The sequence below is a fragment of the Prinia subflava genome, chromosome 5 (assembly GCF_021018805.1).
Source record: "Prinia subflava isolate CZ2003 ecotype Zambia chromosome 5, Cam_Psub_1.2, whole genome shotgun sequence".
Classification (NCBI taxonomy): Eukaryota; Metazoa; Chordata; class Aves; order Passeriformes; family Cisticolidae; genus Prinia; species Prinia subflava.
Window position 1 is genome coordinate 5,643,049 of NC_086251.1, and position 12,877 is coordinate 5,655,925.

The 12,877-nt window shown below is 50.5% G+C and overlaps 1 protein-coding gene across 3 annotated transcripts in view; it reads left to right on the plus strand.

Moving 5' to 3' along the window:
- The first annotated feature begins 6,388 nt into the window (after window positions 1-6,388).
- Window positions 6,389-12,877, plus strand: part of PLCB2 (phospholipase C beta 2) — a 37,647-nt gene continuing 31,158 nt past the window's right edge. Inside the window, exons 1-3 of one of the 3 annotated variants that reach the window (XR_010080463.1) lie at window positions 6,389-6,867; window positions 10,346-10,423; window positions 11,943-12,011. Coding sequence is in view for 2 of the 3 variants with exons in the window: in XM_063397766.1 (XP_063253836.1) it covers window positions 6,784-6,867; window positions 10,346-10,423; window positions 11,943-12,011 (231 nt within the window). In the remaining variant the exon portion in view is untranslated. Of the gene's footprint in view, window positions 6,868-10,345; window positions 10,424-11,942; window positions 12,012-12,108; window positions 12,302-12,877 lie in introns of those variants that run through there. The other 2 variants (XM_063397766.1, XM_063397767.1) reach the window with 2 other exon arrangements.

The following is a 12,877-nucleotide window of genomic DNA, read 5'->3' on the forward strand; positions in this document are numbered from 1 at the left end:
AGCGTAGGGGGCAACCCCGCCCCGAGGGGCGGGAGCGGCGCTCGGGGGGGGCGGGCAGGGGGCGGGGCCGGGCCGATTTAAAAGGAGCCCCCCGGGCGCGCGCGCCCCCTCCCACGCCCCCCTCCCTTTTCCCGCCCCGGCGTGAGGGGAGCCCGGGCAGCGCTGCCGGGGGACATGGGCAGCACCGCCGGGCCGCGGGAGGGCTCCTGGCACGGCCGCCTGGAACATGCCTGGCGCTGCAGGAGGACAGGAGTCTCCTCTCTACCCTGGCTTCCCGACGGTGTTAGTGCTTGGTGTCTCCCTGATGCAGGTATGTGCTGCCTGCACCTCTGTGAGGCTGCAAGGGTGCCCGAGCCAAGCGGCAATTTTTAGAGGGAAAGCCTGCCTTAGTTTTGTCCAAACTGGGCTCTTCCCAAACCCGTTATGATAAAATCTAAACCTCCTCTTCACCTTACTCCACAGGTGTTAGTTCCCTACGAAATTGTTCTGTTGTCTTGCTCAAAAGACAATTAAAAATGCTGATTTGGGGTATAAATTAGCTTTGTTTTCTTTATGCTGCAAGAAAATTACTTCTGGAAATGATGTAGTTGCACGTTCTGCAATCATTTTCTCCCTCCCTTCAACCTGAGGTCAGTCAGGTGTAGTGGTTGCAGCAGAAGCCTCTTGTAAAGCAGGATGTCTGGTTCTGGAGGAGGCTACAGGGACTGGAGAACTGCCTATTACCCAAAGAGGCTTCCCCAGGAAGATATGCTATGGAATAATTGGAGTAGCTGCAAAATAATTGTAATTCTTGGAAAGGGAGGATTGCGTTGACTCAAGGCTCCGGGTCTGCTGCCTGTGTGTAGAGGGGGCATTGCCATGGTGCTCTGTGTGCACTGAGCAGGCAGGGAGCTCCCGGAGCCCAGCAGCAAAAGGAACACCTAGGAGGGGCTGTGAAGCCTCTCAGGTATGGAGTGTGTGGCTGAGATTGTTCTTACACGGGCAAAGCAGTTTTGGGGACAAAACCTGCCTGTTTGGGCCAGGGGGAGTGGGCTAGATGATTTTTCAAGGACCGTTCCAACCCAAACGATCTTGAGCTACATGCTGTGCCCTCTTGGAGTGTTTAATGTTCATTAAATCTTGCTGCATGTCTGGGAGATGTGCCCTAGGCCTCTCCTGTACTGTCTGGTTACACCTGATTGTATTGGTTACCACTTGTGTTCTCCTTAAAGTCAAATGTCTCACACCTAAACAGAGCTGATGGTTCCCAGATTTCCTGGATTATAGAATTGCTTCTTCTGTGGTGTTCTGGAGCTTATATACACAAAATTGCTTGAGCTGCATATGTTTAAGTTTAATTGTACATATGAATTTATAGCAATTCCTACAAAATGGATTTTCTAGTAATTTTTCAATGTGTTTTCCCTCAGTGATGGGTTTGCTGCAGCTCCTCCTTTTTTTCTTCAGCAGGTGAAATGATGATGAGTTACTGCCTCCACAAGTCCCTTCCCTCTGCTCTTGTTTAATTCCAGTTAGGAAGGAGAGGATTGACATGTACAGGGAATGCCTCTGGGGCTTTGTGAGGTCTTGACAGTTTTTGCCTGTGCTTGTCGGGTTGAAGACTTGAACAACAGACCCTGGGCCAAAGCTGACCCCTCGATGAACCTTCCAACCAAAGGTTATCTGTATCCACTCAATACCTGTTGGTGTCAACCAACACCATTAGCAGCATGATAGATGTGTCTGTTCATTCTCAAAGCATGTATTCACCCTTCCCTATTTAGGAACCGGATAAGGTGGATGTGCAGGGGAACTGTTGGAACATTCCCAGCAAATGAATGTATTGAGTGTGATGCGCTTGTGATGTTTTGCCCTCAGCCCAACAGCTTCATCTCCCTGTTGCATTTATTTTTGACTCATTCATGCTGCACTGGAGACTTGTCCTTCCTAAAACACACAATTCCATGGCATTGCTCTAGAAATTTGATGTTCTTAAGGCTCTCTTCTCCCTATGCTCTCAGGGCTTCGAGTAAGACAAAGCTTGTGTTCATTAAATGTGAAGTCCTGGCTTTTGCCAAAGTCAAGTGAAAGCTTTTCGTTTTATTGTGGACAAATAACTGGGTATGAGCTTCTCTCCAGGCAGCTGTGAGCAGGTCTGTGCCTTCTTTCCCAAACAAAACTCCTTGCTAACAACCACCTCTAAAGGAGCTGCAGTAATGGGGTTTGCTTTGTCCTTGGGGTTTTAGCAAAAACACCAAGCTGTGCTCTGAGTGGACTCCTGTGGTGCAAACCTGGAGCTCTGGGGTCTTGTAAAGTCAGTGTGTCTGACATAGACACAGCTTGCAAGTTATCCCTCTCTAGGATTCTTCCTGAAGAGCACAAGAGATCACTGGCTGGAGACAGAGTCAGGGGTATGTGATGCACTCAGGGACTCCTGCCAAAGAAGGAGAGTTGCAGAGCCCCAGAACAGCCTTCCTTCCACCACTCCAAAAACTGCTCTGCAGATTTCTGTTCTTTATAAGCCCCTTCAATTTTGACTTCTCACATCTGAGAGTCCACTAGAAAGCTTGAATTCTGCTGCTGCCTGTTGCAGTGAGATGTTTATTTGCTCTCCCAGGGCTACTGAAGGATGTAGCTAAATAAACCTGTGTTATTGATTTCCCATGATCACAGTCAGTGAACAGCATCCCAGTGCTGCAGGATAGGGAAAACTCAATTAAGGGAAGATTGCTGGCCTGAGACAGATCCTCTCCATGCAGACCCTGCTTCTGAGAGGAGCAGAATACTGGATGGGATGCCTGGGACATCTCCCTGAGCTGTGCAAAGGCCTTTGCAGGGAGGAGGAGAATGCTGTAGGGTGAGGCTGGATATTACAGAAATGAGAGCTTTGGGCTAGCAAGTGGAGAAGGGGAGTTTGTGGGAGGGCCAGGGAAGACCATGGCTGACACGTGCTCAGTTTTGTCAACTGAGTAGGCAAACAGTTGGATAAGTTGGGCTGGTGGAGTGGGAAGGAAATGTTGATGAGCTTAAGAGCAGAATGAGGCTTCCTCCCCCAGTATCCTGATTTCCTGTGCAGTGTTTTCTACTGGAGGTGAATAGAGGGGGGAACTGGCTGCATCCACCTCCAAGGTATGGTACCAGTTGCTTTCCTGTTCTTGTTACTCTGCTGCTGAAGTGTACCATGAGATGTGCATGTTGTTTGTGTGCCGCTGCTGCTCATGCTCTTCCCTTCCTGTTACTGGCCTGTCTTGGAGAGTCTTGTTCTTTCCCAGCAGTCAGGAATAGCCTGGTTCAGCCAGCCCTGGGCAGCGGTGACCTGGCACTGCAGGAATGCATGGGATGTTTAAGTGTGGTGTGCTTGCAGCACTCACTGCGCTGTTTGGAAACACTGAAAGCCATCAGTGCTGTAAACACAACACTCTCTGCCCAGTGAGCAGTTAATTATAGGCCTAACCATGTCTTGGTGGTTGGATGGATAGTTTCTTGGGTTTGGGGTTTTTTTTTGCACAAGACCTCATGCTTTTATGGTTTTGTGGCATCTGTGGCCACTCCTCTGTGCCACAGTCCACTGCCCTCTGACTCTTGCAGATCCAGCTGAGGAGTCATGCTGAGAGCTGTCAGAAGTCCTTGGTGGTCCTTGTGGTTTCAGCTCGAAATGGGGCACAAGATCTGCCCCTGTACACACACTCAGCAGTTCTGCTCTCCAGGGTGGCGAGAAAATATTTGCTTTGTGGTCTTAATGGTATCGTTAATCCTTTCCGGATTGCCAGTGCTCTGAGGGCAGGGCAGCCACCGGAGCAGCGGGATGGGCTGGCATTCGCAGAGCTGGGAGTTCACTGCTGATGTGCAGTGTCACAGCTCTTCACTAGAGGACAGCATTACACACGGCAAAGTAATTATCCTGCAACAATGCTGGGAGAGATTTCTTACGGATTTTCTATGTGCCAGGAGTAAGCTGGGGGTTACAGAGTAATTTGGTGGAGGTCAGGAGCCATCCTGTCAGGGAGGTTTAGCAGCGTGACTTAAATCAGTGTTTGCAAACCCTGTCTCCTAAACCTTGTGTGAAAGGTGATGCAGCCTGCCTTGCAGCTGCAAGCACCTTGGGGGACGTGCAGGCTGCTGGATAGGTAGCACAGGGAGAGCAGGAAGAATATTAAACAAAAAAAGAGAAATGTTTGCATATGAAAACTGTTGTAGCAAGTGGTGAGTTGCCTGGCGGTGAAGGTATGGGAGGAAAGCAGGAAGACAGAGGCATGTGGGATGAGTGTGCACTGGGTGATGGACCTTACAGGGGAGAGAAAACAAAGGATGCTTTGGATAAACAAATACTGTTCGAGTGTTGCTGTTCCTGCCTGCTCTGATATTGGAGCTCTCTGCAGAGGGCAGGGCCGCTGCTCTATCCTATCATGGCTCCATCAGCCATCTCTGCATGCAAGGGACAGAGGCTCCCACAGAGCAAGGAGTGTGAAGTGGAAGATAAGGAGGCTGGGTTGGGCTAGAGGAAGGGAACTGCAGCTTTTGTGACAACCTTTATGCAAGTGAGGGTTTGGGCCTTGCTCTTGGGCATCACGTGGCTTTGCAGGGCAGCCACCAACTTGGGCACTGCTCTTCATGCTGCTTGTTTGGGTCTTAATTATGATTTCATTATTTATTGAATTAAGGTTTTATTCCTTAAGGGAATCTGACCCTGAGCGACATGTGAGTTGAGCTGTGGCAGGATTCTTGCTTGCTTTGTTTATTGATGACACAGAGAAAGAGGATGAATAGAAGGACAGAAGCAGCCTCTCAGGGAGGCCCTGGCAGGAAGGTTCTGGCAGGAAGCACACATAGTTCACAGAGCTGTGATAATTGATAATACCAATCAAGCCACGGGATCCAGTAGCTGTGACTGATCTCACCTGCCCTTGGCCGTAGCAGGTGGCAAAGCTCATCCCACCTCTCACTGCCTACTGCTGTGACCTCCAGGGCCTTCCTGCAGTGCTGTTCCAGAGGGTGGGAGGACTGCAGCACCTCTCAGCAAGATTGATGCTCTCTGTTCTCTCCACTGCTGCTCCATAATTTAAAGGGAAGCAACTCTGAAGCTGCTCTGGCCTTGCAGAAGAGATCAGGAGAGTGTAGAGAACTTTCACTTCTCACTACACCCTTTGTCATCTTCTGCTTCTCTGCTTGGGAATAACCACTTTCCCTGAGCGTGGGATCCTGGTGACACTGGCTTGGCTAAGTGTCCCTAAGTTTTCCCTAAGGAAAGAGAGCCCACAGCCTTCTGTTAGATAGCCAATTCCTCTAAGTGCAAGACTGATAAGTGCAGAAAATGCCATGGTAGCTGGAAATGTGGAATGGAAATATTTCTTATTCCCAGGTTTTTCTGGGCAGGTAAACCCCTTGAAAAACAAAGGATGTTGGGTTTGCTCAGGGTTCTCTTTTCCTGCAGCAGAGAGCTCTCATTCCTGCCTTTATTGTTTTACAGTTGGAGCACTTACTAGAGATCCACTTAATCTCTCCTGCCTCCTGCTGCTACCACCTGAGAATGCCCTTAGGATCCCTTCAGTGACCATTCCCCCAGATGTCCAGGCTGCTCCACAGTGCCAGACTTACCACATCAGGGCTGGGAAGAAAGGAAGGAACAAAAGATGCAGCTGAGGGGGTTTGTTCCCCTCTTCTTAGAAAGCCTGTGCTACTTTTGCCAGCAGCTTGTCCCTTGTGAGCAGTGGCAACCTTGGCTTTGATGGGAGATGAGGATGACATCCCATCATGTGCCTGGGAATCCACAGCAATCATAGCACAGTTATTTCCACTTGTAATGAGTTGTGGGGCTCTGCCTCTGACTCAGATTGATCTTGTCCATGTCAGGCCTTTTCATAAGCTGCTCTCCAGGTTAGCCAGTGCCCATCAGCCAGTGGAGCTCCTTTCCTCCTCTGCTGCCCACATGGAATTCCTTCGTTCCAAGGTCAGGAGCAGAGACTCGTTTTGGCCCTGTTTGCCTTTAACCTGTTCTGATTTTGTCACTTCCCTGCTGCTTTGTCACTATAATCCCCACCTTGCCCACTTCTCCTGCTCTGTGTCCCATGTATCTGCTGCAGAGCCAAGCGACTCTGCGAAATAGCGCAGTTCCTTGGGACTCTGGGAATGTCTTATTTCATCTGGGGAATTTCCAGCTGCCCTGCTGGTCTGTCTCACTTTTGACATTCAGAAAAGCCCATAAGAGAAAGGAAAACTGTTTAAGACTGGACAGTGCAGTGAGTAGCCCCAGAAATGGAATCTGTCCAGAGCAAGGAATGAGTTTGTTTCCTGGGACATCTGGCCTATTGCATGAAGGGGGCAGTCTGCTTGTAGCCAGAGCTGAGCTGCTCCGCAACCACAGCTGCTGAAGCAGTTGGAGCATTTCTGGCAATGCCTGTACTTCGTCAAGAGAGCATTTAAGGAAGTTGAGTTGCGGAAGTTCACCGAGCCGGGTGCCTCACCAGCACAGCTCCAAGGAGTGGATCCCTCCCGGAGGCGCGGTGGGCGTTTGCGCCCGCGAGCACGCCAGCCATCACCAGCCTTCCTCTGGGTGACCTTGGGCGAGGCTCCGCTTGCCTGGAGAGCCGTTGATTTACAATGCAGATTCATCGCTCCTCGCCTGCCTGTCCCTGCCCCTCCTAAATTGGGCTGGGATATAAGAGCTTGTTCGCTCTCCGATGCCAACAGTGGCCATGGCAGAACGCCCTGCCACGTGAGAGGCAGAGATAGAGGAGAGGGAGCTCAGGAGGAGTGAACTGTGCAGCTGCTCTTGCTTCTGGTAGTGAGGAGCACATCAGCAGGACCATGTCCGTGCTGAGCCCCGTCCTGCAGCCCACGGAGGTGAAGGAGTACCTGAGCAAGGGCGACCGCTTCATCAAGTGGGATGATGTGAGTACCGGGGTGCTCCTTCCCTGGGCTGTGCCTGTGGTGGCACGGAGACACAGGTCGGGTCACAGTGTGTGGGGAGGCTGGGAGCCTGCGTTCAGTGCGGTATCCCACCTGAAAGCAGAGATCTCTGGACAGGGAGAGGGAACTGGCAAGAACAGGAAAGCTCAGGACTAAAATTAAGGGTGTGTGTGAGGGGTTGGGGATGTGATTTCTACACCTCTTTTAGTGGAGGATAGAAACAAATGGAGTGAGTGTGCCCTGGGTCTGTGTATGCAGCCCCTGGTGTAGGACACAAGGTCCAGCCCTCGTGAAAGTGGTCATTGCTGAGAGTCTCTGTGGGGTGAGATGCAAATGCCACATTTGGACTTTCTGGAGGAGCATGAGGGGTAGGATCTACTACCTCTCACTGTGTTTTGCAGATAGAGATGAAATCAGGCTCCAAGTTGCTTCCTCTTATGGCCCTGTTGCCTGAGTGGATCGGGGGCGAGCCATGGCCTCCCACGCCTGCCCGGCTGCTGGGCCTGGGAATGACTGAACAGCAAAGGGCCTGTGCTTTAACAGGGCTGGAGCCTCAGGGAGCTGCAGCAAGCTGCTGCTCTCTCCAGCTCATTGTCCTCTTTACCTTCCAAACAGCTGCTTTGCAGTCACTGCCTTTCTGCGTGAGGGGAAGAAAGTGCAGAGCAGCAGCAGCAGTTCATTGGAATGTCAGGGCTCCGCTCCTCACTTTCCAAGGAGACACAGGAGTGCTTACCCCAGCACCTGCAGACCTGAGCAGGAGGAGAGCAGCTGCCCATCTGTGCTGCCTGGAGATGGACTGTCTGCTGCTGAGCATGAATATTGATCAATGGGGAGAGCCCAGATTATTCCCAGGTCATTCCCAGGGATCTGGGGAGATGGCTTATGGGGTGTTGCAAATGAGATGATCGTAAGGAGCCTGCAGCAGCAGTGCAGGAGGGAGTAGCACTTATGTGGCTGTGAAGCTGGAATAGAGTGTTAAATCCCACAGGAGCGGGTGGGGGAGTGGATCACCTGTGTGCAGCATCAGCAGGGTGGTCCAGCGGCACTGGAATGAGAGCAGTGTACCCTGCAGCCGGCAGGAAGGGTGGATGTGAGGAATATGAGTTGGAATATGGCTGCCAGTCGCTCTGTGAGCAGTACATAAACAGGAGGATGACACCAGGGTACAGTGAAAAGCACAGCCTTCCTCTTTCCTGTGGGCTCGCTGCCTGCAGAGTGCACTTGGGGCTTCTTAGAATCTGAAATCTGCTTTCTGAGAATAACAGTAGCCAAACTTGTCTAAAATTGCTGATGACTTCGTGCTCAGTCCTTGGGGACCACTCTCCCAAGAACTGGAAGCTTTTAAGTACTTCACTGGGTATTCCTGGGATAGGTTCCCCTGAAACCCAAGGTGAGTCAAGCTGGGCTTCCAAGACCCACCAAGTGTTTATTTCCTGCTGTAGCTGTTGATTAGTGAGCTCAATTCCTGTCTGGATCTTTCCTTAAGGTTTATATATTTGTATACATTTCTAAGAGGTTGCCTCAACTAAGTAGTTTGCAGGCTTGATCTCCACCAATAAAGAAAGGCTTCTCCATGAGTGGGCTGTTCTGGTCACATTGCTCCATTGCACTGGGCTTTCCCAACCCATGGTTAGAACAGGCTGCAGAGGATGATGGTGAGAGCTCCAGACTGCAGGATTGCTGCTCTTTAGAATTCATGAGTGTTGTGGTTTTGTACCTCTTTCAATTGACCTGTACTGTTGGTAACAGTTTTGAACTCCTTCCAAGATAAGTGAGGCAAAGGAGTTAAGATCAGATTGGCCTTTTACGTCACTGTTCAGCTTGGGACTGAGCGAGGGCCTTACAGCAAAAAAAGCAAACCCACACTTTTTCTACAGAGCCCTCATCTTATCCAGCTTTGATAAGGCCCTGTGTAGAGCAGAGAGCAGGGGGTCCCTGACAGGCAGGACTGTTCTGACCTGTCCCAGTTGCAGGACCTTGGGGTAAGGAGCAGCTCTGCAGTGCTTTGTTCAGCATCCAGCAAGCTGGCTGGCTGGCTCCTAAGCAGGCTGAAGAGGTGAAGTCCTACACGGGTGGTAACTGAGTTAAAGAACCAGCGGGGAGCCCTGTCAGAATCCCAGGTAGGGCACAAGGTAGTAGCTGACCTCTTGAGTGGGGCAGATGGGTATGGGTTTGGCTCTGTGCTGCCCGAGTCCTCACGGTAGAGTCAAAACTGTTCCTATCTCTGAAAGATTATGGATTACAAGATTTTAGTAGACAATGTTTGCTCACAGAGTGAGAGGCAGCCAGTTTGGCTACCAGACCATCCTCTGTAGGATTGCCCGTTTCCTTTGCTGCCAGGAGCTGCCCCATCAGAGAGGCTGCCTGCCCCTCCAGGCAGGCCTGGCCCTGCCCAGGAGCCTGGCTGGCAGCAGCTTCCTTGCAGCCTCAGCCTGCCCTCCAGAAAGCTGCTTTGGGGGAGATAAGGGTAATCTAGAACATGGCACAATACTCTGTGGTGGTACCCTGGGGCCTCTTCTGCTCTCCATGGCCTCGTGTGCAGGGAGCCAGCCAAGAGCTCTGGGACATGGATGTGGTGCTGGGCAGGCCGCGCTGGCCCTGGCACAGCAGGAGGAAGAAGGAGGCAGTAAAAGGACTGCACACGATGTGCTGTGCAATGAGCAGTTAACTGTACATACTGCATATGGAAACAGAGGTCCCTGAAAATACAGATACACTCCAGAGTGAGGGATGAGTTGAGTAACAAACTGAAAAATCTGAGGCCAAGAGACAAATACAACTTCCAGATTTCGTTTCTGGTTTCCTATTAGCAGTGATGTGTTTCAGCTTCCTGAATTGAATTTGGAACCTTCCCAGAAATGGCTGTGTGGGGTTCAGGACCAGCCCCAAATAATTTCATGGGATTGTGGCCTCTGGTGTGGGTGTCTGCACAGCTGCTTCTTTTGATGGTCAGTGTAGAGACAGTCTGTGGAGTTTCAGAATCCCCATCTAAACCAGCATAGTGATGCTGCATTGATGCATCCCTTCCTTGAAGCCTTTCTGACTAGGAGCCCAGATAATCTGCATGAACACCTGGATGGCAGATGCCATGGACGAATGCCTCCTCTGCTTGGCCTGGGCTACTCCTGACCTTGTAGAATGAAGCAGGTCAAAGAAGACTTTTCAAATGAAACAATTAATTGAATCTCCAGACACTTTGTTCTCTCAGTTCTTGTGTAGAAATCTCCAAGAGAGCTGCTCTTGTTAAATGCACAGGTCAGGTGAGACTCAGCATTCAGCTTCCAAGAGCCTCTCAAGTGTCACTGAGGAGATGTCCTAAAATCCTTGGGTTTGTTTTCATAAATCCCAGATTTATTCACCTGTCTGGGTCTGTATTTGAACTGGGAACCTTGTGTCCCAGGATGTTTTCTCCAAGTCACCCAAGGTGCCAACATTCATTCTTTTCTTGTTTTCTTGTCAGGAAACATCAAATGCTTCTCCTGTGATTCTCCGGGTGGATCCCCAGGGCTTTTACGTGTACTGGACCTACCAGAGCACGGTGAGTGCTGAGGCTGCTCAGCTCGGGCTCCAGCCAGCCAGGTTTGTGTGAAATGCCAACACTGCAGGTGCTCAAGTGCTGCACACAGGACTGCCACACTCATTCCTCTTCGCAGGGACACCCCACCAAGGGGTGGGACCTGGGCAGTGACAGCACCAGCAAAGTGCAAGAACTGAAGGTGTGAGTGTGGCCTTTCTGTGCCTTTCACGCTTTCACCTTTTTTGACTCCTGCAAAGCTCATTACCTGTCCTTCAGAGGACTTCATGGAGAACAGCTGTGCTGATATCTCTGTCACCCAGCAAGATACAGGATTCTCCAAACCTGTACAGTGGGGCCATTAACTGACTCATTGGGGTTTTAGAGATTTAATTTAGAAAGTAGTGACCACAGGGATGTAGGGCCTACATGAAGTCTGAAGAGCAAGTTGTGCTCAGGCTGCTGTTTGCAGCTGCTGGAGAAAAGCACAAGATGCCAGCTGCTGGTGGAGAGAGGGAGCCAACACATGGAGGAAAGAGAATTCAGTTCCTCACTGATGAGCAGCATCAAGTGATGGAGAGGGAGGTGGAAGGCCGGGCTTACTTCTGCTTTCCAGAGCAGGCTGTGGTTCAGCGCTACTTCCTCCGCCTGACCTACATGCCATGGCAGAGTCACAGTCCTGCACAGGCCCTGCCCAGGGGTCTGCTGGCTTTGGGTCAGGTCTGCCTTTCCAGGGATTGTGCCCTGTGCCAGCTGGGGCCAGGCACTGCCACAGCCACATCCCCTGACGACAGAGCCACAGTGCAGGGGGCTGTCACACCCCTCGATGTCTCTGTCACTCCTGTTCTGCTTTCAAGGTCCACTCGGGCAGTGGAATTTCTGCTCTAAGGGCTCCAGCAGGAAGAAGTGGAGCACGAAGTGAGACAAGGGGAGCTGGTGTCACCATGAAAAGGGAGATACTTTATTGGGATACCTGGGAAAGGGGCTGGAGGAAGGAAGCATAGCTGCCACAAGGAAACCCAGACTGGAAGGGGTCTCACATTGCTGGAAAATGCTATTGATTAGCAGCTAAGGTAAACTGAACTGCTTTTGCACTATGGACTCAGAAAGGAGTGGGATTAGGAGTAAAATTACTTTCTGCTTAACAATAAAATGGGGCTACAGCCAGAAGACATGGCATCCTCATTGTCCTGTACTGTGATCCTGGAAAATAATACTGTCTGCTGCAACAAGTATAATTTGTTCTCCAGACCCATGGTGAGAAGAAAAATTAGTAACAGAGGAAGGAAATTCAGGTTGGATAATAAAAGAACAAACAAGATAGCAAGCCAGTAGTGAGGACGTGGAGGGGCTGTCTGGGGAAGGCTGTGCAGTGTCCTCTGTGGGAATGGCTTCCCTCCCTGCCCTATTCCTGCTGGGAGAGCTCTTCCACAGGGAAAGACACTAACCCAAACCTCATTTACAGCTTCTGGGGGCTCTGTCATGGAGTGCTTTCCCTCCTCTTTTGTCTTTCCTCATTTTCCTTGTCCTTATTCTGTTGTAGGAAAGGGAAATTCTGGATATCACCAGCATCCGAGACACCCGAGCAGGGCGATTTGCCAAAATGCCCAAGGTGAGTCCACAGCTTCTTTCTGTGCAGTGTTTCCATGCACAGGCAGGGCTGCCTGCGGTTTTGGTGGGCTCAGGCAGTTTGTCCCGGATTTCTGTAGAAGGTGGAGAGGATCTCATCTCCTTACATCCCAGCTGTGTAAATACAGAAGAGTCATCTCGACTCCTGTCCCTGACCTCCCAGGGGCCCTCTCTGCACCCAAAAGCAGCACTTCCAGACTATGGTGGATGTGGTCATTGGAAGGAGTATGTCAGAAAGCCAGGAAAACCAATTCCAAGTGCCCTGCTGCACTGGTAAGTCCTGCTGGAAACTCTGATGCTCCTGCACTGAGTCACCAGAGCTGCTCTCGTGTAAGGATGCGCAGGGTACCCACAGACCTGGAGTTACACTGCCATTCCAACAGTGTGTGCTGGGCTTTTTCCCTCTAAAGGGAAGAAAAATGCATATTCAGAAAAACTAGCTGGTTCTGTTGTTTGTGTTTTAAGGTTTGTTTGTTTTTGTCCCAAATATCTTTACATTTGCACATGATCAGGGCTTTGTTCTCGATCTCAGTTATAGTTGAAGCTCCTTGCAGCACTTGTTAGGACTTAGTTTCTGGGACTTTTTTTGGTTTGTTTTTAACTTTTCCATGTATGGAGGAGGCAAGCAGAAAACTGCAATAAAGCTCAAAGGTGGAAAAGGGAGCAAAGAAGTAAAGCTGATGGGTCATGTGGTGACATAGGTGACTCTCTAAGGCAAAGGGGAAAGGTTTTGCAATATCTTCTGAGCCTCAAGCCTTTTGCATAAGTTGTGTGGCTGTTTTCTCAATCTGCTCTGGAAATGTCTATTCAGAGCTCCCCAAGACCAATATTTCTCAAAATACCATAATA